Below are 27,201 nucleotides of genomic sequence, written 5' to 3' on the forward strand. Positions count from 1 at the left end.
CTTTCGGAGCACTGCCCCTACACCAGGTGAGTGGACTTATATTTTTATGTAAGTTGTACCCCTTAGTCAGCACATCCAGATTTCCTGAAACATTTCCAAGCATAATAGGCCTAACTACTTGGTGTAGTGACAGAAAAACTACCAATTAAATTGTCTACGATACAACTACATTTCTGGGGACTGTCTTTTCTGGGATGAACAGAAACGTTGTCAGGTGGAAGAAAGCTATGAGGGTGTGCATCACAGTTATCATTGGTACCACTTAGCCTGCATTCCTGCTGAACAATGTGGTACCATTGTTCAGTAACAAAGGCTTGTCAGGATGGATTATGTTGTCTGTCATGTGGCAGTGTTCTAGCGGGCTCACACTTTCCAGGTAAATGAACAGGAAATGCAGCCAGCAGGTGAGTAATCTCAGGACATAAAACATCAGAAGAGGAAGGTCCCAAGAAGTTTGTGCAGGCAACCAGGGTAAGGTCCTGATTAAGTATTGACAGAAAAGAATAGAATAACTCCAAAGCTGCAGCAGGTGAGTGGTAAAAATCCCAAAGAAATTCCTGGTCCAACTATCTTCTGTCTCCTTCTTCATACCAAACCCAACCCATTTTCACCTCATCCCTTTATGACCCCTTATCATCATAAGAAATATCTCAGCCATTGGCAAACTCCCTTCCTCTGTGAGAAGCAATTGTTGCTCCATAAATAATCTCTTCAAAGTCCTGATCACTCAGCTCCTTTACCGGTCAACTTGCCCTGATATTTACTGACTTCATTGAGCTCCATTTGCACAGGTATCATTTCCCTGCACAAGTATTTATGGTAATTGTCATTTTAGACTAATAAAAAGGATTGAACATACATTCAGGGCAGTTTATGAGCAACATGTAAACATCACGGACAGTAAATTATTGGATGCAGCCTATTATTGTTCAGTTCTACTTCGAAAAAGGTAATTAACACCAAGCCTATCTTGATTTTGAAGTGGCGGGGGGAGGGGGGGTTAGTGGTGGTGGAAAAGCTGCTTTGCCAAGGTTCAAGGTTAAATGTGACTGTAACATTGTCAGAGAGTAGTAAACGGTTCAGCAATTTCACATGCCATGTATTTTCCTGAATCCGATCTGCAGCTTGTTTGAAACAGCAGCCTTTAACATTTTTTTCATCAGTCAAAAGAAAGTGAAGAATTGGGATTTGCACATAATCTAACGGCTAAGAGAGAGAATTCAGCAAGGAGGGTTTATTGAGGGGACCCACTTTCAACGCAACCTCTACATTATGAACATTATAAAAATTGTTCTTCTCCCATGAAACGCAAAGCTACATCATACTGAAGTCGGAAAACAGAGCTTGACAGCAAGACAGATTGAATTCCCTGTTTGAAGAAATAAAGCTTTCAGTCACACCCTTTCAAAGGCAACTCCTCCTCCGCTCTGCCAACTGTAAAACATGATTTTATCACTTGAATTTTCACTTCCAAAAAGTATAATTTAAGAAAGACTGTGAGGAGAAATAGCGTAGGGCACAGGATTTAAAAGATTAGGAGAGAAAAACAAATAATGAGTTGCATCCCCCCAGATCTTTGAAAATGCATTTTACATTCTCGGGCGAAAACATAAATAGTTGCAGATTTATTAAAATAAAAACACCTCTGCTGTGCTTATGGCTAGCAACAAACATGGATGGAAAATTGCAAGCAATTTTAACATTAAAATCCTATGTACAACGATCAGTTTGAACATTGTTAAAGTATATCTACACAGTTTTATCAAACCAGATGTTCAGCACATAGCCCACATCCTGTGAAAAGTCTGGTTCTTTAATTTGGGTAGTAGTGCTGGTTAGACTAGTGCACTCTGGTCCCACCTACCGGCAAATATTAATCATGCAGAAAAGCAGCAGGATTACAACAGTCAGGTCATCAGCGGTTCCCAAGATCCCATCGATGGTTTCAGGAATTATATCAAGAGGGTAAGTGAAGCACGTGATAGCTGCAAAGGAACAAATTGCAATCCTCAAACAGAAGATCCATACTAGTCCGGCCATTGTAAAGAGTCCTCTAAAAGCCATCTGGAGTAACAGGGGCGTGTCATAGATATAATCTGCAAACTGAGCAAAAGGACAAGAGAATAAGGGGGATGGAGAATAGTCAGAACACAAGTTACAATTAGCTTTGATAAGAACATGGAGAGACTGGAGAGTGTGGAGGTCATGGATCATAAAGCTCAAAAAACCTGATTTGGAATTCAGGCCAATATAACAGGCTTTTAAAAAAATGTTACTGACTGAAGTACATTTAGTCTAAGCAGTCTCATATTTGTGAATAGAATCCACATCATTAAACTATCGAGAACTTGACGAGGAAACAGTAGCCTTATTCAGGGAATCGCATGGTTGTCTGGTACAGGAAATTGAACCAGAGTAGAAGAATGTTTACTGTGCAACTAACTGGCCTAGACTGTAACTGACCTGGGAATCAGAGGGAAAAAAATGATCAAACCTTAGTATTATTGATCCCAATAAAAATACTTCAAATAAGTTAAAGGTGACAGAAAAATAATATTGGAAGTTTGAAAAACCATAATAAACAGCTAATGTATCCCCCAACAACCAGAACTAGTTTCTGTTTTAAGTACATTACAAGGGGAATAATTAACTCATTTTTGATTGAACGCTGATTTATCAATTGTAAGATATATCTAAAGCGTATGGAATGGTACTATGTTTGTGCTGTGGTATGATGAGATTGTTTTCATCAGCGGTTGATGTGTTTGTGACACAAAATAGATATAAGCAAATGCTCGACTGCTTTCACTGCTGACAGTCTGACAGAATTTTTATGATCCATCCCTTCATCAGCTCCCAATGATTGACACTGGGATTGCAGGAAGGCAGAAATCTTAATTTACTCCTGGTAGGCTGCTATTCATGTAAGCACTTGTACTCCTATTACCTTCAACAAGGGAAGAAATAATTAATGCATGCTACCTCCATTACTGAATTGGCAACCAAAAGAAAGTAAACCAAATAAAAGCAAAACATGATAAAATAACATACATTCTAAAACTGGATAAATGCTCTGTATTTTTATCATTGCTTGCTCTTTCCTTGTTATATGATTTTAAGAATGTATACAGAATTAGGAAAATTAAAGATCATTGCACATATGCCATTGATAATGTTGCACCATTGATTTGCCCTAATTTACATAATTAGATTTCACTCAATAATCTGATTAGAATCTTGTGGCACTCATTCCTCATTCACAATAGAATCTAATTTCAAACAGTTGGATTCACATGTATGAGACCTACAGGTCGAGGCTGTCCAGAGAAGCGCTTGTTGTAGTCTCTAATATCCCGTATAACTTGTTGACCCTGCTTTTCCTGCTGGTTCTCACAGAATAGACTATAAAGCATGTTCACCTGTAAAGAGAAATACAATGGTTTGCTCTACCGGACTGTAGACACAGAAGGGATGCAGTGTGATTTTGCTCTTTTCAATTATGGTTCATAGTCAAACTCTTAACTGCAATCTATTCCTGTTCATTTATCATCCCTCAGTTTGATTTACTGGACACTGGGAATAAACTCCAGGGTTGTCTTATTGGACAGTTCAAATATTTCAGTACAAAAATACTTCAAATTATGAGGACTAAGATGAACAAGCATAATTAAGTTTGCAAACATAATTTGTTAGTCTGCATGTGCATTATCGACTATTGAATATGAATAATTGATGTAGATATCAATTTAACACAAGGAAGCAATCCCATACAGTAAAGACAGATCTCTAGTGCTTCACTAGAAAATGTTTGTCAAATTTTTGTCCATTTTTAGCTAAACTTCTTTCTTGATCGAGTCAGGGACTCTTTCAGTTTAAGTGTTTATCTTTGTTGAACCTCTTCTCCAGTCTGGATTTTCCTGCTTTATATATATTGATTTAGGAAGCATCAAAGACATGGGTGCAAAGCTGCCTACCTTGTATTGTTGTAAATTCAATACTTATACTATTGGCTTAGGGAAGATGCTTTGCTTTGTTGGTGATGCATCACCCAATTTCTGTTAACTGAGCATTAGGTGGTAACACAAAACATGATGAGAATTATGTCATTATAGTCAAACATAACAATCATTTTGTGTCATCTCAGCATTTTCTGGTCACTTACTATCTTGATTTCCGGGAACTCTTTCTCATTCCCAGTATGGAACATAACACATACAAAGAAGATAGTAGCCACCTTGACTCCCTCAGAAGCCAATATTTCATGTCCAACAATTTTCCACGCACTCCATATAGGAACATAGGAATTAGGAGCAGGATCTTTTCAGGTGGGATCTAGTTTAGCCATTTTATTTTGTACTGCCTTGATGTAGAATGGGTTCTTGCTTTCCGAAAATCATGACTTATCAAAACAATTAGCCATTTATTCACCATAAACATTTCTATTGAATGGTTGTGTACCATTGTCAGGCAGTCTTTTTCTAATTGATATGTAAATTCCAATATTGGCTTCAGACAGTCTTGTAAGGGTCATCTAAACCTCTACACTGTCAGCTTGATTTAGTAGCAGCATCTAAGCTGTCGTGGGTCCATGCCCCATTCAAGAGACAGTATTGAGGGTGGGCTGTATTGTCACAAATGCTGTCTTCCAGATCAGGTGTGAAACTGAGGCCCCTCTGCTAACATGGGAACAAGGGTTTTAGTCTGATTAACTTTTGAAGGGCCTGTAACTTACCCATTGCCAGTGGATATGTTTGATTGTCGATTGAAGTAGAGATTTCAACCTCTGAGAAAGCCAGTGACTTTTGTTGGGACTTTCAACTAGTTTTCCACTATAACACCATTGGGATTTCAATGGAATCCACTGAAAACCATCAAGGAGCAGTTGAACCAGGTATCCACTATTTCTGAGAAGCCATGTAAGGAATAGAACCACTGCCGACCCCTCACAAAAAGAATGATTATGAAAATAGGGAGTCATGATACCAGGAGTTCCCAATTCGCTGGTACCATTGGGACCAGGCATGGGACTGGATGTTGGTAGGTTGACTGTGATAAGATATCCAAATGGGCCCCAGCAGAGAAAAGAGCTTGAGACAGGATTTTCCGGCCATGCTCGCCCCCGAAACTGGAAAATCTCACTCGAGGTTAAAGGACCTTTGCATGGTCCCCCCCTCTCTCCCCCCCTCTTTCCCCCCGCCCCCCCCCCCCCCCCCCAATCTCCACCTGCCTGCTACGATTCCCGTGGCGGGTGGGATGGGAAAATTCCCCCCCATGGTGTTACTGGAAGAAGAATAGGGGAGTTCTCCTCGTGTCCAGGCCAGTTTTTACGTCTCAATCAACACCACCAGAACATATTGGGCTGAATTTTGTGCAGGTGGGGCTGGGGGGTTAGGGGGATGCAGTTAACAGCGATCTGCCAGCAATCACTCTCATTGCTTCTAAAACTGACCAGAATTTCAGGAAATGGGGCACGTAGCAAATCAAGGTGGAAATGCTGAGGTTGTTGATCAGTTATTCAGGGCTCTGTCACAAGATGGGTGTGGCTCCTCCCCGCACCCGCCAGAACCAGCAATCACAAAAACATCAACCACTTAAAAAGTTGCACCTTCTTCAGTCAGCTGTCGAAGGGTTTTTTAATGACGATGTGGTTAATAAAATTTGATGTACAAGAAAACTGACTCTTAAAAAAAACTTGATAATTGAGGAGTTCTGTTAAATGATTGAGATTTTTAAGCTGAACTTTTTCAATAATTTTCTAAAACGTTTTTCAGAATATTTTAGCTTCCACCTATTTTTTTTTGGAGAAGTGATAGTTTCCTGTGTGAGGCTGGGGGGGGATTGGTCAGCGAAAATTATTTCATTTGATTGGCTGCTTGGACAGATGCCATCGCTGTTGCTGCACAGTGGGAATGCCCAGTTAGCAGGACAATCAGGGACAGTGCTACTGCATGGTGATGATACAGCTGGAATTCCTGCCAGACCGATTGCTGGATCTCTTAGTGAGATTTATTTTGCTGCAGCACAAAGTGCCTTTACTTCATTGCTGACTGCAAAATTTGGCCTATTAACTAGATATACGCCAGAATTCTACCGTCCCACCCGCCATAGAATCAGAGCGGGCGAGGGGTGGAAAATGGAAATGTCCGCTGACCTCGGCTTTATACGACCTCGACTGTTTTCCGGTCTCGGCCCAAATGCCATCCATTCTCTCTGTCTTACGGAAGAGAATACAGCTGCGAAGAAGGCAGCTGGCACTGCTGCTGCGGTGCTAGTGTTCTTACCCCTCCTCTTGGCAAAGATGGACGTGGAGCTACATAAGCTACTCCCATGCCTTGGTTAAGACTGGCAGTAGGAAAGTGCCTCATGAGGTGAGTGAAGTGCTAGACAGATGGAGCTACCTACCAAGAGACTGGCAATCACCAGTTCTGAGAGAAGTGCTTTGACCAGCACTTTCTCACCTGGGCATGACTAGAACTCCTCAGTGTAACTGATCAAAGCCTTTCCAGCTTGTCAGCTTCACTGAAGAAGACCCTTCCTGCTGTTCCCTTCCTGCTGTGCCCCAGCCTCGGTGATCCCGAGAAGTTGATGACAGGCCAGGAAACATGTACCCTGGGTGTGAAATCCAGAGTTTGGGGTTAAAACAGCATTGAATTGGCTTTTTAAACATCTTAACTGGTTTCCCAGTTTTCCAGAATTGGCTTTTTAAACATCTTAACAGGTGATCAAGAAGGCAAATGGGATATTGGCCTATATTGCGAGGGGGATAGAATATAAAAGCAGGGATGTCTTGATGCACCTGTACAGGGCATTGGTGAGGCCGCAGCTGGAATACTGTGTGCAGTATTGGTCCCCTTATATGAGGAAGGATATATTGGCATTGGAGGGAGTGCAGAGAAGGTTCACCAGGTTGATACCGGAGATGAGGGGTTTGGATTATGAGGAGAGGCTGAGGAGATTGGGTTTGTACTCGTTGGAGTTTAGAAGGATGAGGGGGGATCTTATGGAGACTTATAAGATAATGCGGGGGCTGGATAGGGTGGAGGCAGAGAGATTCTTTCCACTTAGTAAGGAAGTTAAAACTAGAGGACACAGCCTCAAAATAAAGGGGGGTCGGTTTAAGACAGAGTTGAGGAGGAACTTCTTCTCCCAGAGGGTGGTGAATCTCTGGAATTCTCTGCCCACTGAGGTGGTGGAGGCTACCTCGCTGAATATGTTTAAAGCGCGGATGGATGGATTCCTGAGCGGTAAGGGAATTAAGGGTTATGGGGATCAGGCGGGTAAGTGGTACTGATCCACGTCAGATCAGCCATGATCTTATTGAATGGCGGGGCAGGCTCGAGGGGCTAGATGGCCTACTCCTGCTCCTATTTCTTATGTTCTTATGTTCCCAAAAGATGCAAGGGGTTTTCCTGTCCACCTGAAATCCTGCCCAGGGAAATACGGAAGGGAGCAGGTGGGTATTAAAATCCTGACCCAAGGTCTCCTTTGGAGGATTTAACTACCTGTACACCTACAATCCGCCTCCCTTTGCCTGGGAAAATTCCTCCCTATGAGTCACTACATTCTTAATAAATCTAATAGACCTAATCTTTTCTTCACTAAAATCACTTAGATTCTTTGGTTGTGAAGGTGAGAGATACCAGCAGCTCCCTCACGTTCAGGTGCTGTTAGATTTCCATCCCCCATACATTTAATAAGTAACGAGCCAGCAATTGCGTTGGCACTTTGACTTCCATTTCTCTCTTTGCCTGCAGAACACATTCTTGGTTATGTGTTATGCATCAAATTTCCCAGGGGTGAGTAGTTACAAGTCTACCTCCCCCATTCTGATCACTCATGTTTGGCACATTTGTATGTTGTCACTCAATTCAAATTTGTACAACATTTCCGTTTAATTTGTATTTATTAGATTTAAGTCAATTCATACTTTATGTTCATCGAAATCCATTCACATCGACTGCAACATACCTTTTGTCTGCACAGAGGACAGCTCACAGCTCCTAACCAAGAACAATGTCCCCAGTATGCAATCAAACATGGTCCTGTTGATAAAAGAAAACAAGTAAATAAAATGACTGAATGACAGTGTGCTGGGATACTGCACTTCCACTTCTAGAAGTGGGCACATATTATCTGGAGTTTAGGAGAATGAAAGACCATCTCATTGAAATAGGATTCTGAAAGAGCTTGATAGGGTAAGCGCCTGTTTCTGCTGGTCGGGGAATCTAAAACACAGGGGCACAGTCTCAGGATAAGGTGCTGATTATATAGGAATGGTACAGGAATGAAATCATAGAAATCATAGAAACCCTACAGTGCAGAAGGAGGCCATTCGGCCCATCGAGTCTGCACCGACCACAATCCCACCCAGGCCCTACCCCCACGTATTTTACCCGCTAATCCCTCTAACCTACACATCCCAGGACTCTAAGGGGCAATTTTTTTTTTAACCTGGTCAATCAACCTAACCCGCACATCTTTGGACTGTGGGAGGAAACCGGAGCACCCGGAGGAAACCCACGCAGACACGAGGAGAATGTGCAAACTCCACACAGACAGTGACCAGGTGAGGAAAAATGACTTGTGGATCTTTGGATTTGCTTAACCTAGAGATTTGTGGATACTTCAACATTGAAGACATTTAAGACTGGGATAGGCAGATTTTTGGGACAGAATTTTCCCGTACCGCCTGCCACAGGAATCGTAGCAGGCAGTACAGGACCACACACAGGTCCATTGACCACGGGTGAGATTTTCCGCTCTTGCGGCGAGCGCGGCCAGAAATTCCCGCCCTTGGTCTCTCAGGAAATCAAAGGATATGGAGAGCAGGCAGGGGAGTGGAGTTGAAACCCAAGATCAGCTATTAACCAATTGCATGGTGGAGCAGGTTTGATGGCCCATGTGATCTACTCCTGCTCCCATTTATTCTTGCATTCTGGGACCTAGTGCAAAAATTAGGTTAGGCCGCTGGGATGAGTAGGCAATGAGTAGACATGGCACGGTGGCACAGTGGTTAGCACTGCTGCCTCACAGCGCCAGGAACCAGGGTTCAATTCCACCCTTGCGTGACTGTGTGGAGTTTGCACGTTCTCCCCATGTCTGTGTGGGTTTCCTCCGGGTGCTCTGGTTTCCTCCCAGGTTAGGTTGATTGGCTATGCTAAATTGCCCCTTAATGTCAGGGGGACTAGCTGGGTAAATATGTGGATAGGGCCTGAGTGGGATCGTGGTCGGTGCAGGCTCCATAGGCCAAATAGCCTCCTTCTGCACTGTAGGGATTCTATGATTCTATGAATTTCAACCTAGTTCCAGAGACATTTGGGCTGACAACATAAAATAAATTAGTCCTTAATTTGACACAAACAGGCAAAACAGTAAATTATATTTTGAGGTTTATGTTATTATAAAATAGTTCCTGGTGCACCATGATACAAAACTAACTGTATAACTCAGTAGACGGGCTGGAACATGATACTAATGAAATAGTAGCGCAGTGCAGGCCTGGGCAACATTCGGGTTTAGGATGATACGTGACAAGTAATATTGGCGCCACATAATGCCAGATGTACAATAATGAGGTTTATAAGAGTATAATTTGGGGCTGTGTAAAATGAAGATGGGCGGGGGGGGGGGTGGTTGGTGGGGGGGGTCACGTTGGCTGTTCTGAAGTCTGCCTGACAACAAGCTTGGGTGATTTGATTGTAAGAGACCAAAAGGAGGCTTATTTTACTGAGAAGAAGGTGCAATTTTTAAAAAATTATTCTCTCATGAGATTTGGTCATCACAGGCTGGCCAGCATTTGGTGCCCATCCCTAGCTGCCCTTGAACTGAGTGGCGTGCCAGGCCATTTCACAGGGCAGTTGAGTTAACCACATTGCTGTGGCTCTGGAGTCATGACAGATTTCCTTCCCTAAAAGGGAGCAGTGAACCAGATGGGTTTTCAAATGACAATCAACAATGGTTTCATAGTCACTATTACCAAGAATAGCTTTTAATTCCAGATTTTATTAATTGCCATAGTGGGATATGAACCCATATTTCCAGAGCATTAGTTGGATTACTAGTTAATAGTAAAACCATAAGGCCAGAAGATATAGGAGCAGAATTAAGCCATTTGGCTCATCAAGACTGCTCCACCATTCAATCGTGGCTGGTAAGTTTTTCAACCCCATTCTTCCACCTTTTCCCTGCAAACTTTGATCCTCTTAGTAACAAGGAGATTGCTCTTCCTTCAATGACATCCTTAAACCCTTCCCTAAATGCAATGTCGGTGTACCTACACCACACGGACTACAGCAGTTCAAGGCGTCAGTTCACCACCACTTAAGGGCAATTAGGGATGGGTTATAAATGCTAACCTTGCGAGTGAAGCTCACATTCCATAAATAAATAAACTATCCAATCAGTGGGCAGTTCCATGCCACATGTTTTATTATATCGCTATGGTCCAATGCAAAACCAAAGCTTAAAAGTACCCGAGAAATCAATTGGAGCTCCTGGGAACTTACCTCTGACTCCTCATATTTAAGAAAGACATGTTTATCCCATCCATACTCCTGCACATTCAAGTTTACATACCCTGGCATTGAACTGCATATGTGGCTTTTCTTGAGCAGGGTATAAGGTGCAATCAGTAACTCAGGTCTGTTGGACAAGACGGTTTTTCCCCCCTTTAATGTTGTTATGAATATCACTGTAATACCCGTCTGCATTTACTGTGGACTAAAATCCATTGTAGACTAGACTGAGGAGAGGTGACAAGTCTCTTTCCCCAGAGGAGAAATCTCTCTATAAAGGACATTACTAAACCAGTTGGGCTTTTCTGACAATCCAGCAGCTTTCATGATCATTTTGCCTGAGCTTCACTGAATTCAATTAATAATATGATTTGAACTTACGACGAGTAGATTACCAGCCCAATACTATAAACACCAGGCTGCTGTGTCTCTCTGTAATATTTCAAGTCAGGTATCATTTGTTCTAAAGTAACGTAGACAACAATTTACGTGAACATGTCGACAAATACGGGAATTAACCCTGATGGTTTGAAAATAAGTTCAGTCTGTTGGTCACCTACATCCTTCTTGCGGAATTTCACTAGCATGAATTCTGTTAATCTTCTTTAAAGTAGAACAAGAGGAATTATTTATTGTCATTTGAGAGTGCCCTTCATTATGCCACGTGAAATAAATAATCAGAGATAGCCAAGAATTACAGTGTGACATTGCGATTGCATGATATTTTTAAACAATGTGTTTGTCACCAAGGTCACACATGCCATGTAGCATGTAAATCACTTTGGAAGTACACCTCTTTTTGAAAATGCAATCCCCTTAATTTCTGTCCATGTGACACTTTCGCCCTCAATTTCATTAATGTCCATGATGCTGTTCTATTGTTGTTGCACTGTCAGAAATAATGGCATTCACCAGCAGGGGGAGCAGATGGATTTATTTGCATACTAGGTGGACGGGATAATTCTGGTGTAAAGCCAAACCCCTGGAAATTTGAGTGCCACAATGGCATGGCTGGTTTAAAAGTATTTTGCAAATTCCAGTCTTCAGCTCAGTCTAGAAGGGGCAGGGTAATATTGCAGCAAGTGTTTTCTTTCTCAGTTCTGTTCAAATCTCTCTATAACACATTTAAATCCGTGTTTCCCTTGTCAGATTATATAAAAATGTACCTTATTTGTTATTTTTTTCAGGGAGATAGTAATTTACCTTTTACGATTAGTGAATACGCAGCAATTTTAAAATATTGCAAAGCTTTGCAGTGAATAGATAAACATTACAGCTCCAAAAACCATTAACATTTTGAGATAATTTGTAGGTTTTGCTTCTTTGAATAAACTTCCTCTTCATTGCCTTTAATCAAAGAAGATTAATCCATATTGCACCAGTGAAAGGCACACAGGGTGATGTTGTGAGTGCTGTAGATGGGCAGCAGTAGGCAATAAAACTGTGATTTACTTGGAGTTCAGATGACATCAGAAGTCAAAAGAGAGAAGCCCAAATGATTTATTCATGTTATTTGACTTCAAGGATAAATTATAATTTTATGCTCATTCTCCAACATGTCCCTTTTAAAATGCATGCTACAGTTCTAATAAGAGGAAAATAACCATTAATATCACCGGAAATGACATTGAATTGAAGTATGAGCAGCTATTACCATCATTACAGAATAATGTAACAATACATTCTACGTGGAGTATAGTAAAACGCCAATCATTTTCAGCATAAAAACACAACTGTATTTTAGCTCCATTGGGTATCTTGTGACAGCTTAGTTAAGAGTGGCATTTTATTGCATGAAGATTGAGTGGTTAATAGCCACAGAATTGCATAGAATGTGGTGGATTCTTAAGCAAGACAGTGGGTTACATCAAACCGCTACAGAAAAGTCAAATAAGAATAAAACCCATTAGAGTACCCATATCGACCTAGGTATACCCTGGCCAGTTGATCCTCAAAATCCCTTAAAGTCCTCCTCACTAGCATCTGAGGACTTGTGCAGAATTGGGAGAGCTGTCCCAAAATTGGGCGACCTGTCCCACAGGTGAGACAAGCAACAGCTAGACAATCATATTCACCAAATCATAACTTACAACCAATGCTCCAGACTCCTCAATCCACCTAGATATGTCCTGAGGTAGCAGCACAGTGGTTTTAGTCAAGAGGGAGTGGTCCTGGGAGTTTTAAACATTGTCTCTGGACCCCATGAAGTTTCATGACATCAAGTCAATTATGGGCAAGGAAACCGCCTTGATCACAACCTATCGTCCTCCAGCTAATGCTCCTCTATAGCATTTGGAAGAAGCAATGAGGGTGGAAAGAGTACAGAATATACTCTGGGTGGAGAGTTTCAATGTCCATAACCAAGAGTTGCTCAGTAGCACCATTATTAAGTGAGCTCGTAAAGTCTTGAAGAATACATCTGCCTGAATGGGCGTGTGGCAGGTGAGACAACCTTGAGATGAGAGGACCAACAAGAAGGAAAAACATACTTGACCTCACTTTCACTAATTAACCTGTCACAGAACTCCCTTTCTGAACCTTCATTAGATGGGCCACAGTGGTTCAAGAAGGTGGCTCACAACCCCATCACCTTCTCAAGGGCAATTGAGAATGGGCAACAAATATTGGTCTTGCCAGCGATGCTCACATCCTATTAAATAATAAAAAATATGCATCTGTCCCTGACAATATTGGTGGGAGTGACCATTGCACAGTCCTTGAAGAAACAAGATCCTGTCTTTACACTGAGGATTCCTTCCCTTGTGTTGTGTGGCACTACCATCATGTTCAACAGTATAGATTCAGAACAGATCCAGCAGTTCAAAACTGGTCAGCAGTGAGGCACTTTGGGCCATCAGCAACAATGAATTGTATTCAATCAAATTCTTTAACATCATGGCCGAGTATAAACTTCACTCTAACATAACCATCGGGCCAAGGGATCATCCTCAACGTAGAATGACATACATGCAAAACAACAGAAGCAGCATGAAAACAGAGCAAAGCAATTCCATAATCATCGAATTAGATCAAAGCTTTGCAGTCATGAAAGGTGGTGGACAATTAAACAACCATGCACGGGAGAAAGCTCAACTAATATCCCCATCCTCAATGGTGGGGGGAGCCCAGCTCATCAGTGTAAAAGACAAAGCTGAAGCATTTACAGCCACCATCAGCCAGATGTGCTGAGTGGATGATCCATCTCAACCTCCTCCTGAGGTCCCCAGGATCACAGATGACAGTCTCCAGCCTATTCGATTCACTCCATGTGATATCAAATGATTCCCACTCATCAATAACCTGCTCAGCAATGCTCAGTTTGGTCAGTCACTGAACTCCAGATATCATTACAGCCTTTACAAACATGAACAGAAGAGTTTAATTCCAGAAGTGAGGTGAAAGTGACTGCCCTTGATATCAAGGCAGAATTTTACCAATGGCAACATCAAAGAGCCCCAGTAAAACTAAAGTCAGTGAAAATCAGTGGGAAAGCTCTCCACTGGTTGGAGTCATATTGTGGTTGTTGGACACCAATTATCTCAGTTCCTCATGGTAGTGTCCTCAGCCCAACCATCTTTAGTTGTTTCAATGTCTTTCTCTCCATCATAAGGCCAGAAGTGTGTTCACTGTTGATTGCAGTGTTGATGCACCATCAATCGAGCAAAGACTAGTTTGTATGCAAGAACAAATAGGCTTTTATTAGCAAAAGACTTGGAGCACACCCATGCCGATGAACTGGTCCAGACTGAGGCAGGGGGGTGGGGAGCAGTCGTCTTTATACCTGGACCGGGGGGGGGGGGGAGGAGTCTTGGGTAGGGCCGGCAGGGATGTGTCCAGGCATGTCACATATACAGGTAATAAGCTAACAGTGGTTTACCACAAGTGTTCAGTACTATTCTCAATGCCTCAGATATTGAAGCAATCTGCGTTTCCATGCAGAAAGACCAGGACAACATTCGGGCTTGGGTTGATAAGTGGCAAGTAATATTTGTATCACACAAGTGCCAGGCAGTGACCATTTCCAAGAACAGAGAATCGAATCATCTACTGTTGACATTCAATGGCATTACCAATGTTGAGTACCCTCACTATCAACATTCTGGGGTTACCATTGACCAGAAACATAACGGAACTAGCCATATAAATATTGTAGCTACAAGAGCAAGTGAGAAGCTAGTTTTTTTATGGTGAGTAACTCACCTCTGGGCTCCGCACATCCACCCCACTATCCACAAGGCACAAGTCATGAGTTTGATTAAATGTACTCCACTTGCCTGGATGAGTGCAGCTCCAACAAAGCTAAAGAAACTCAGCATCATTCTGGAAAAGCAACCCTTTTGATCAGCATCCCATCTATCACCTTAGGCAGCCACTCCATGTACCAGTGGTGCACAGCGGCAACAGTGTGTGCCACCTACAAGATGCACTGCAGCAAATCGCCAAGGCTCCTTCAACAGTACTTGCAAACCTGTAACTTCTAGAAGGACAAGTATGGCAAATGCATGGGAACACCACCACTGTTAATTCCATTCCAAGCCATGCACCATCCTGGCTAGGAATTATATTTTCCTTCCTTCGTTGTCGCTGGGTCAAAGTGGTGGAACTCCCATCCTAACACCACTGTGGACTGCATGCGTTCCATAAAGCGGCTCAACACCACCCTCTCAAGAGCAATTCAGGATGGGCAACAAATATTGTCGTTGCCAGCAACGCTCACATCCCTTGAACAAATAAAAAGGATGTACAGCACAGAAACAGCCATTTGGTCAACTGGTCCATGTCAGTGTCAATGCTCCACACAAGACTCCCGCAATCATGCTCATCTAACCCTATCAATATATTCTATTCCTTTCTCTCTCATGCAGTTATCTAACTTCCCTTTGAATGTATCATTTTGTGGAGGAAGAGGAGAATAATGTTGAGAATTAGCAATGACCAAAGCATCCATATAGGAAGAGAATTGTGATAGTAATCTTACATGAACTATTTTAAAACAGTAATTAATGTATTATAGTAAAACCTTACGTGGCAATATACTCCACCTATAATGGCAAAATCTTAAATCTGACAGGTCTGCTGAGCGGCAGCTTTTTTCTTTGCAGTGAAACATTCCCATTCTGGTTTATTCAGAACTTGTATTTTCAAACCTAGAATAAGATATTGAAACTTCCAACCAAGAAAGGACTGTTCGGAAATGTCAGGTTGCTCATCAACCAACGTGGAACTCGGGAATGGAGACTAATGAAGACTCCAGGATCCATGCCCAGGTTTTCCTGGGAGTTGGCAGATCTCATTCAGATAGATAGTTTGGGCAGTACGGCGAAGAAAATGTGTTTGATCTCTTTTCCCAATTGTGACCTATGATGGCTCCCAAATGAATAGGCTGCTGATGATCACCATCCAATCTCACCCAAAGAGTGGCTACTTGAATAAGGCGTCAAAGGGCTGTTGGTGCCCACAGAGATATAATCAATGTCTCTTTGGGAATAGAAATAAATGGAGAAAAGATGTCTTCCAACTTACTTAGTCATGCTGTGGTGTGTACCCAAGTTTCTATTCTTAATCTATGAACAGAGGCAGTGAATGTCAGTATGCTGCTTGAACATGTGTAGTGGGAGTCCAGCTTAGCCCGATCTTGCTTTCAGCCAATATCCAATCATACGTGTTTTCCAGTGACAGGTATTGTACGTACAGCACATAATGAACTTATCCACTGGGAGAGGAAATGCATCAGTTGTTTCAAATCATTTCAGACTACCAATGAACCAAGAGTTCAGGGCTGTTGGATTTGACTTCACATCCACATCAGGTCACATGCTTGAAGAAGCACGAAGTAAATGTTAAGTATTTCAATTTTAGAGAGACACTGGGAGAGACAAGAACCAAGGTTGAAAACCTTCTCACTTTATTAGGGTTGTTGTGTACCACTGGCAGATCCAATTAGGGAAGGGAGAAATAGAAAGTAGACATAACTTTAAAAAGTATATCTCAGTACAAAGCTGTGTAAGCACCTTCACTCGGTCAAACCTACCACAAAACAAGTGGCCGCAGTTAGTTTCCACAGGAAACGTGGGGGTCTGGAGACAAACTGGACAGTGCAGATCATTGTGGAAATTAGAGTTAGCACAGGTTTGCAATTCCTGGAACAAAACATAAGAAATATTTTATATATTCGGCCAGCATCAATTTTATCATGTTGGAGCCTGGAATGAACTTTGTGAGAGGATGGTGAAAGCAGGCCCAATTGTAGTACTTAATAGAGAATTGGATTGCAACCTGAAAAGAATGTGCAAGGTTAAGGGGATAAGGTAAGAGAGTGGGACAAGACAGAATGCCCTTTCAGAGAGCCAGCGCAGACCTGATGGGCCAAATGGCCTGCTGCACTGCAACGATGCTGTGATGATCTTACAAATATTTATATCTAATTTTCATTGACTCATAACTTTGGTTTTTTATTAATACAATTGTTATGATATTCAAAGATTACATTTGACACCGCCTATACTTCACTCTACTTTCCAATATATTAAACGCCATTAAACAAAACAAAGCTAATTAATGAAAGACATGTTTACTGCCCTTAGATGACTTTAATTGACAAAATGGATGGAATCTTATCACCTTAAAAAATTCTCGCGTGTCAGGACATTTGAGGGTGCCAACTCCAATGGTGTCCAAGTTCTGCCAGCCTGAGTGATCGACCTGGAGGTGGATAATAAGAAGCCGACTCCAGGAGCCCCATCTAATTAGGGAGGGTTGGCAAATTCTCAGTCTGGAGAGGTCAATTGAAGCGTGGGGGGTGGGGGGCAGTTGGCTGCCCAACTAGGACAGCTGGGCACTGCCCATAATGGGTGGGAGGTGCCCACTGAGGAATTTTTAGAAGTAACTATGACCACATCTACAAGGCCATCATGGATGGCCTGCATCACAGCTGTAGCCCTTTGGCAGCAACACTTTTGGGTTGCGGGAGGATTTAAGGAGATGTCTCAGCCCTCAGGCAGTTAAACTGCCCTGCCCCCAGTTTAGGAAACTAGAAACCGACTGGTAAATTACAGTCAGGCCTTCATAATTGGCCCTATCAAGGCTTTTTACAAGTGTAATGACAGCGGATGTGGCCCTGAAACTTGCCTCAGCAAAAATGGCCAGTGCCAGGAATAGAGTCAGGAAAGCAGCATGCTGGCTGGTAATGGTGTTTTCCAGTTTAGTTTACTTCCACTGCAGCACCCAGTGAGGCCCTAAAATTCTGCCTCTCGAGATATAATGGCACCTGGGCCGGACTATATCACTTGAAATATATAGACCAGAATTTTACCATCCCGCCTGCCAGGGGAATCAAGCCGCCATGGAAAGGTCCATTGACCTCGGGCGGACTTTACGGTTTCGGGATGAGCAAAGCCGTAAAATCCCAATCAATAGCCTATAATTTTGGAAACCATCATGTTCCTCTTGAAACACCGGTGATCACTGCCATAAAGTAAAGAGAGTTCCATGTGCTTTGTAATCAGATAAACCCCAATGTGAGGAAATAAGAATGCACTCACTGAGTAATTCTGTTGAAAGTTGTCCTTTGCCTGGCCCACACATTGATTGCTCAGATCTTTTATCTTTCTGGTGTCCTTGATTTGGTCGAATCTGAAGGACGAAAGTAAAATAAGGTCAGTTTTGTTTGGAATACATTCAATGATGCAATTAGCAAAAGAGCTTTGAAGAAAACTTACCTGAAACCGCGGTTTTATTTCAAACATTGAAATAAAACCATCAGGCAAGACTTCTTAAAATTAAATTTCTCACATTAAAACTCTCAATTAAATTCAAATACTTGTCCTAAATGAGGTACAATTAGCCCAGATTCTCCTTCTCTCCGTCATCCAGTAGAGATTTTACATTACGTTTCAGCTTTGACAAAGGGTCGTCTGGACTCGTAACATCAGCTCTTTTCGCTCCTGACAGATGCTGCCAGACCTGAGATTCTCCAGCATTTTCTCTTCTGGTTTTATAGAGATTTTACATTGATGGGCTGACATGGCAAACAATTGACAAGTGAGTTGAATTAAGAACTCTGCAACAATGTGGTCATGTCACTATTTCTGTTTCTCCAAAATAATCATACACGACCTTTACCAAAACTTACCTTGTATGTATCAGTTAATTCAGTGAAATGGCTTCTATTGGGTTTCTCCAGTACATAGGGACACTCTTTCTTATCACAGGAAGTGGCTTTTCCTAACAATTTGAAACGAGTAACCAAACATTAAAGAGATAGTGACAATGCTTACAAATATTGACTTGTGCTATTTCATTTTCATTCTCAATCTATACTGGGATCTTGTAATCCTTTATTAAAACCGGTCTCTTTGGTAATCGCAGCCTCTCGAGTCTTTCCACATTACTGAAAGCTCTCATCTCTCATACCATTCTGACAAATCTCTTCTGCACTGTCTCCAATGCCTTGACATTCTTCCTAAAGTGTGGATTTGAACTCGGTACTCCAGAGGCTGGGACTGTTCCCCTTATGGTCAAGTGTTGTACAGAATTACAGTTCATAACGTTTCGAACGTAGTTTTATTTTCAGACCATAGTATTTACATAATTCCAGGTGTCTGCAAGTTGGAAGTTCAAGCCCCACTCGAGAGTCGCGAGCACAAAATCTGGGGGCTGCCACTTCAGTGCAGTACTGAGGGAGTGCAGTACTGAGGGAGTGCAGTACTGAGGGAGTGCAGTAGTGAGGGAGTGCAGTACTGAGGGAGTGCTGCACTTTGGAGAGGTTATCACTTGGATGAGATGTTAAACTGAGGCTCCATCTACCATTTCAAATTGATACAAAAGATCCAGAGGTCACTGGGTCTTGAAGGAAGGGTACCCCAAATCAGAAGGAGGCTTATGATGGAGGGGCCCCTCACCTCCCTTTCCCGCCCAGGATCTAACTTTCTTTTTGCTAATTGGCCATTTAATTGGGACAAGGGCAGGTTTCTGGTCTGAGGCTTTGCCCACAAAAACCACAGCAAGGTTGGGGAGGGCCCCCCACAGCCCACTTGGTAGGGCTGGTAGGGGTGGGGCGGAGCACAAAATTCTGACTCTGGAATACACAGCTTGAAAACGACACCAAGAATACACTGCTCGATAGGGTGGTGGAAGCAGATTCAATGCAAAAGGGCATTGGTGATCTACATTAAGGCGAAAAAATTGAAGGGCTATGGGGAAAGAACAGGGGAGTGGAATGAATTGGGTAGCTCTTTCAAAGAACTAGCACAGATATGATGAGCCAAATGGTCTCCTTTTGTGTTGTACCATGCTGTGACTGACACAGATTATTTGTTTATTTCCCTCACGACATGGTGGCACAGTGATTAGCACTGCTGTCTCACAGCAGTGGGGAGCTGGATTTGATTCCTGGTTTGGGTCACTGTCTGTGCGGAATCTGCACGTTCTCCTCGTGTCTGCATGGGTTTCCTCCGGGTGCTCCGGTTTCCCCCCACGTTCCAAAAAACATGCTGGTTAGGTGCATTGGCCACACTAAATTCTCCCTCAGTGTAACCGAACAGGTGCTGGAGTGTGGCGACTAGGGGATGTTCACAGTAACTTCATTGCAGTGTTAATGTATGCCTATTTGTGACACTAATAAATAAACTGCAGCTTAAACACTGCTGTTTGTGGAATTTCTTTGGGACAAACTGGCTGCTGCATTTCTCAACATGACAATAATTGGCTAGATTTCAAATATATTTCATTAGCTGTGAGGCATCACCAGGTTGTAAATGGTGGTACATAAGTATCTACTTTTTCTTTAGATAGTAGCAGTCTGGTGTTATGCCCAAATCCAAATTAGCCAAATTTTGTACATAGTAACTTTTTTTTGTATACAGCAGTCAAGTAAGATGCCGACAATCTTGTACAACTTTTAGTCAGTAGCTAAAAATTGTTCCAAAATTACTCATTAACTTTGAGTCCTCTCAATTATTACAGATCAAATATTTGATTTAGGAATTCTTTTAGTGTGGAACTTTTTACCCATTTAAGCCAAAACATAACTTGATGCTGGGTTTACAACCTGCTAAGGGATTAACTAATTACCTTCACTGTGTCACCAATCACTCTATAACTAAGTTGCTTATAGAACATAGAACATTACAGCATAGTACAGGACCTTTGGCCCTCAATGTTGCACCGACCTGTGAAACCGATCTAAAGCCCATCCAACCTACACTATTCCAATATCATCCATATGTTTATCCAATGACCATTTAAATGCCCTTAATGTCAGTGAGTCCACTACTGTTGCAAGCAGGGCATTCCACGCCCTTACTACACTCTGTGTAAAGAACCTACCTCTGACATCTGTCCAATATCTATCACCCCTCAATTTAAAGCTATGTCCCCTCGTGCTAGCCATCACCATCCGAGGAAAAAGGCTCTCACTGTCCACCCTATCTAATCCTCTGATCATCTTGTATGCCTCTATAAAGTCACCTCTTAACTTTCTTCTCTCTGACGAAAACAGCCTCAAGTCCCTCAGCCTTTCCTCATAAGACCTTCCCACCATACCAGGCAACATCCTGGTAAATCTCCTCTGCACCCTTTCCAATCCTTCCACATCCTTCCTGTAATGCGGCGACCAGAACTGTACGCAGTACTCCAAGTGCGGCCGCACCAGAGTTTTGTACAGCTGCAACATGACCTCATGGCTCCGAAACTCAATCCCTCTACCAATAAAAGCTAACACACCGTACGCCTTCTTAACAACCCTATCAACCTGGGTGCCAACTTTCAGGGATCTACGCACGTGGACACCGAGATCTCTCTGCTCATCTACACGACCAAGTATCTTACCATTAGCCCAGTACTCTGTATTCCTGTTACTCCTTCCAAAGTGAATCACCTCACACTTTTCCGCATTAAACTCAGCCCAGCTCTGCAGCTTACCTATGTCCCTCTGTAACCTGCAACATCCTTCCACACTGTCCACAACTCCACCGACTTTAGTGTCATCCGCAAATTTACTAACCCATCCTTCTACGCCCTCATCCAGGTCATTTATAAAAATGACAAACAGCAGTGGCCCCAAAACAGATCCTTGCGGTACACCACTAGTAACTGAACTCCAGGATGAACATTTCCCATCAACCACCATCCTCTGTCTTCTTACAGCTAGCCAATTTCTGATCCAAACCGCTAAGTCACCCTCAATCCCATGCCTCCGTATTTTCTGCAATAGCCTACCCTGGGGAACCTTATCAAACGCTTTACTGAATTCCATCATCAACATCAACTGCTTTACCCTTATCCACCTCTTTGGTCATCTTCTCAAAGAACTCAATAAGGTTTGTGAGGCACGACCTACCCTTCACAAAACCGTATTGACTATCCCTAATCAAATTATTCCTTTCCAGGTGATTATAAATCCTATCTCTTATAATCCTTTCCAAAAGATTGCCCACAACAGAAGTAAGGCTCACCGGTCCATAATTACCACGGTTGTCTCCACTCCCCTTCTTGAACAAGGGGACAACATTTGCTATCCTCCAGTCTTCTGGCACTATTCCTGTAGACAATGACAACATAAAGATCAAAGCCAAAGGCTCTGCAATCTCCTGCCTAGCCTCCCAGAGAATCCTAGGATAAATCCCATCCGGCCCAGGGGACTTATCTATTTTCACACTTTCCAGAATTGCTAACACCTCCTCCTTATGAACCTCAATCCCGTCTCGTCTAATGGCCTGTATCTCAGTATTCTCCTCAACAACATTGTCTTTTTCCTGTGTGAATACTGACAAAAAATATTCATTTAGCGCCACTCCTATCTCTTCGGACTCCACGCACAACTTCCCACTACTGTCCTTGACTGGCCCTAATCTTACCCTAGTCATTCTTTTATTCCTGACATACCTATAGAAAGCTTTAGGGTTTTCCTTGATCCTACCTGCCAAAGATTTCTCATATCCCCTCCTGGCTCTTCTTAGCTCTCTCTTTAGGTCCTTCCTAGCTAACTTGTAACTCTCAAGCGCCCTAACTGAGCCTTCACGTCTCATCTTTACATAAGTTCCCTTCTTCCTCTTCACAAGAGATTCAACTTCTTTAATAAACCACGGTTCCCTCGTTCGACCACTTCCTCCCTGCCTGACAGGTACATACTTATCAAGGACACGCAGTAGCTGTTCCTTGAACAAGCTCCACATTTCAATTGCGCCCATCCCCTGCAGTTTCCTTCCACATCCTATGCATCCTAAATCTCACCAAATCGCATCATAATTTCCTTTCCCCCAGCTATAACTCTTGCTCTGCGGTACATACCTATCCCTTTCCATCGCTAAAGTAAACGTAACCGAATTGTGGTCACTATCACCAAAGTGCTCCCCTACCTCCAAATCTAACACCTGGCCTGGTTCATTACCCAGTACCAAATCCAATGTGGCCTTGCCTCTTGTTGGTCTATCTACATACTGTGTCAGGAAACCCTCCTGCACACATTGGACAAAAACTGACCCATCTAAAGTACTCAAACTATAGCGTTTCCAGTCAATATTTATAAAGTTAAAGTCCCCCATAACAACTACCCTGTTACTTTCGCTCCTATCCAGAATCATCTTTGCAATCCTTTCCTCTACATCTCTGGAACTTTTCGGAGGCCTATAGAAAACTCCCAACAGGGTGACCTCTCCTTTCCTGTTTCTAACCTCAGCCCATACTACCTCAGTAGACGAGTCCTTATCAAATGTCCTTTCTGCCACCGTAATACTGTCCTTGACTAACAATGCCACACCTTCCCCTTTTTTACCATCTTCCCTGATCTTACTGAAACATCTAAACCCCGGAACCTGCAACAACCATTCCTGGAGTGAGAATTGGAGCTTGGAGTGAGAATCACACAAAGTGTGGTCTTTAGTAATGAAAACGCTAACACTGCTGCTGGATAAATAAGCCCATATTATTTAGAAACCACTTGATTATGTTGTAAGCAGAGATTTTGGCAGTCACCTACTATAGCTCGGCAAGAAAGAAGAGAAGGGGAGAAAAAAGAGTCAGAAAATTTGCTCCTGATTAAGACACATTAATTATTTCAAAACTCTTAGCTTCCCTCGCAGTAGGTTTTTCGGCTGGGGGTTGGGGGGGGGGGGGGGGGGGCAGTGGGGGTGGGGGTGTTGTTGGAGTGTGAAATTGAAGGGACAGGATTCCCTCAAGGTTCCTGCCCACCCCAACCACACAGTGATTTTACATTGGAATGGGCAAGGCCTTGGATGGGAAGCCTATCCTTGCCCCAATTGGGACTGAGGCCATTTCCCACCCAACCTCAATTCTTAGGCTGACGGAAGGATTGAACTTACATTGGAGAAACCAGAATATTGATGGCGTTAGATCTTGGGAGGGAAGAGTTGGGATGGTGGGGTGTGCCTCCACCAGAAGCCCCCTTCTGAAATTGGGCTCCACCCCCCAACCCCCAAGGTCTGGTTGACCTCCGGATCTTCCAAGCCCTCCCGGCATCTTCCTTGAGACCCCAATCACTTTCCACCACCCCTCCTGCTCCTTCCAGGCCTTCCCTAACCTCCCTGGGACCCTTTGAACTTACCTGGTCTCTGATACCTGGACCCTGTCACAGAATCTTTACAGTCCACTAAGTCTGCACTGACTTTCAGAAAGAGAATTCTACTCAGTCCCACATCCCTGCTTTATCTGTATAACCTTTTGTTGTGACCTGTCCCAGGTGAGGTTCACCAAAAGCTGTTGATCAGGGCGAAACCCCTCAAAAACATCCATCCATTTATCATGTGTATAAATCACAAGCAAAAACATTGTGGCCAGGAATAGACCAATATAATCAATATGGATTCGTACCCATTACCCATGTCAAGCCAGGACATTCCCAAGGGTGCAGTGGAGCTGTAGCAGGCAACCTTTGTTCCAATTTGCACTGTTGACAGTGCTTGACTAGCTTCTCAATTTCAACACACACACGCACACAGGATCTTTTGGATGAGACTGTCATTATGTTCCCTTGTCTTTAGCAGAGATGGTAATCAGTCTTTGGATGCTTTTAGAAATACCTTGTCTGGAAACACAGAAGGTGCTGCAGCCATTCCTGTCAGTAGTTAACTGTATATTCTCAGCCATCTTCAGGGTTTGTGTCCATTTTAAAATATAAAACTCGGGCCTTTTAAAGTCCAGTATTTCTGTGCATAATTCTGTGGCTTTTTCTCCATCATCATAACACCTTGCACATTCTTTCTTTTCAGATGGCAATCCAATACCTTTTTGAATACCTCGATCAAACCTGCCTCCACCACCCTCTCAGGAAGTTAGTTCCAGACTCCAACCATTCTCTGGGTGAAAAACATTTTAATCACATCACTTTTACTCCTTTTTGCCAATTATTTTGAATCTGTGCCCTCTAGTTATTGATGCTCTCTTGAGAGGGAAAAGTTTCTCACTACTTACCCTGTTCATACCCCTAAGAACCTTGATTACCTCTATCAAATCTCCTCTCAGCCTTCTTTTCTCTAAAACAGTCACTTCACAAGAGAAGAACTTCAGCTCTGGATAGTCTTAGCAATTGTCGGTTCAATTACACACACACTCATAGGAGTTTGATGGGATTTCTTTTCAACCACAGGATTGAAATGGAAGGAAGCAAGGGTTTCCAATGTTTGGCAACTTTATATCAGAACTGAATAAAAGGGCATGAACCAGCAAGCACGAGTTAGTAACAAGCATATATCCTTACCATGGAATTTGGAAGTGCCATTGTAAGTCATTACACTAGATACAGTCAGAAAGCAGTAGGCAGCACTTATACTGTAATACTTTCTGTTCACTGCTATTTGAAAAATGGATAGATACATTTCAGAGTGGAGCCTGGCACAGACCTTTTATACAATGTGAGCAGTGATACAAGTTCGGTTTCAAAATAAATAAACTGATATCTGTGAAAGACAGGAAAACATTACAGGGGTTGTCAATCTGAAAGCAACACAACAAAATCAATATATTATCTATTTCTCCCTGTGGATTATTTTCATCGGAATTATTTTTAACTCTCAGAGAGGAATTCTATTGCTACTTTTCAGGGTGATGTAAATTATTTCCAGCACTGTGAACTCGTCTGTGAAGTTATCCACGTCAGTAGCAATAATAGGAAGGCAGATTATTATTTTTGAATGGGTGTAAATTGAGAGAGGTGGATACTCAACGAGACTTGGTGTCCTCATGCATCAGTCACGGAAAGTAAGCGCACAGGTACAGCAGGCAGTAAAGAAGGCAAATGGTACGTTGGTCTTCATAGCGAGAGGATTTGAGTATAGGAATAAAGATGTTTTACTGCAATTGTATAGGGCGTTGGTGAGGCCACGCCTGGAGTATTGTGTGTAGTTTTGGTATCCTTATCTGAGGAAGGATGTCCTTGCTATAGAGAGAGTACTGCAAAGGTTTACCAGGCTCATTCCTGGAATGGCAGGTCTGTCATATGCAAAGAGACTAAGTCAGTTAGAATCATATTCATTGGAGTTTAGAAGAGTGAGAGGGGATCTTATAGAAACTTATGAAATGCTAACAGAATAGATTCAGAAAGAATGTTCCCGATGGTGGGGGAGTCCAGAACTAGGGGTCATAGTTTAAGGATAAAGGGTGTACCTTTAAGGACTGAGGTGAGAAGAAATTTCTTCACCCAGAGAGTGGTGAATCTGTGGAATTCACTACCACAGAAAGTAGTTGAGACCAAAATGTTGTGTGATTTTAAGAAAAAATAAGATATAACTCTTGGGGTTTAAGGGATCATGGGATATGGGGGGAAGGCGCGATAAGGATATTGAGTTTGATGTTCAGCCATGATCAAAATGAATAGTGGAGCAGGCTCGAAGGGCACAATGGCCTCTTACTGCTTCTAGTTTCTATGTTTCTAGTCTGAACAAGCAAAATGTGAAGCAGATCTGATTCATAAAATATTTTTTAAAAAGATGTCTTAAAACATTAACTGCCATAGCTTGCTTAATGCACCCTCTAAAAAGTTATTTCACACGTTGATTCTTGTGGAATTGGGACCAACACTTCAAGTGAAGTTGTCTAGAGCCTGGAAAATAAGTGGACCAGATGTGGAGATGGACTTCCACTTACATTTTTTATCTTGCCGGGACCCGGATTTAAATAATGGAACATATTCATAAAACTATTTGGAGTGGGAAAGGGGAGTACAGTTGCAACAAAGGCACTTACCCTTGGCTGCTAAATTTCTTCGGTTGCAATCAAAAGCACTCTGGTGTGAAAGGTACTATGTAAATACAAGTCTTTTTTTATGAGTAATGTGGGGAAACGGCAAGAAGATTATATACTCAAAAGACACTGCATGGAATCTAGCACACAATTAGCTTAGATCCGACACATAGAAAACTCAGTTTAGAAAAATGAATGAAATTAATTGAAAATGCACTGAACAAGGGAGCTAGTAAAATAAATTTGGCCTTTTAGGAAATCAGGACGGTACAGTAAAAAATTAACAGGCAAGTGGCATCCAGCACAAAATATAGTGAGTTGTGTCATTATATGCTTTACAATTCATCTTAAAAGATTACTTCAGAGTAATCGCTTTCAGCTCTTACCTTGGTTCGTTAGTGCTGGGACAGAAGTAGTGCTCTGGCAACATCCTGGAGTAGTGTTTGTTTGGGGAATGAACACATTACCTGATGATCATATGGACATGTTACCC

At 42.4% G+C, this 27,201-nt stretch overlaps 1 protein-coding gene across 2 annotated transcripts; it reads right to left on the bottom strand.

Annotated features, from left to right (window-relative positions):
- LOC144497929 (E3 ubiquitin-protein ligase RNF170-like) lies at positions 1-27,201 on the bottom strand. 2 transcript variants are annotated; one of them, XM_078219384.1, is made up of 6 exons: positions 27,095-27,201; positions 18,056-18,146; positions 16,546-16,654; positions 7,969-8,042; positions 3,309-3,419; positions 1-1,985 (listed from the first exon to the last, which is right to left on the bottom strand). In XM_078219384.1, exons 1-6 carry the CDS (start codon positions 27,136-27,138, stop codon positions 1,953-1,955), a joined length of 462 nt encoding a protein of 153 aa, XP_078075510.1. In that variant the 5' UTR covers positions 27,139-27,201; the 3' UTR covers positions 1-1,952. The 2 variants fall into 2 exon arrangements, with proteins under 2 accessions (XP_078075510.1, XP_078075509.1); XM_078219383.1 differs by having other exon boundaries at positions 1-2,103.

The sequence above is a fragment of the Mustelus asterias genome, chromosome 8 (assembly GCF_964213995.1).
Source record: "Mustelus asterias chromosome 8, sMusAst1.hap1.1, whole genome shotgun sequence".
In the NCBI taxonomy this organism is placed as follows: Eukaryota; Metazoa; Chordata; class Chondrichthyes; order Carcharhiniformes; family Triakidae; genus Mustelus; species Mustelus asterias.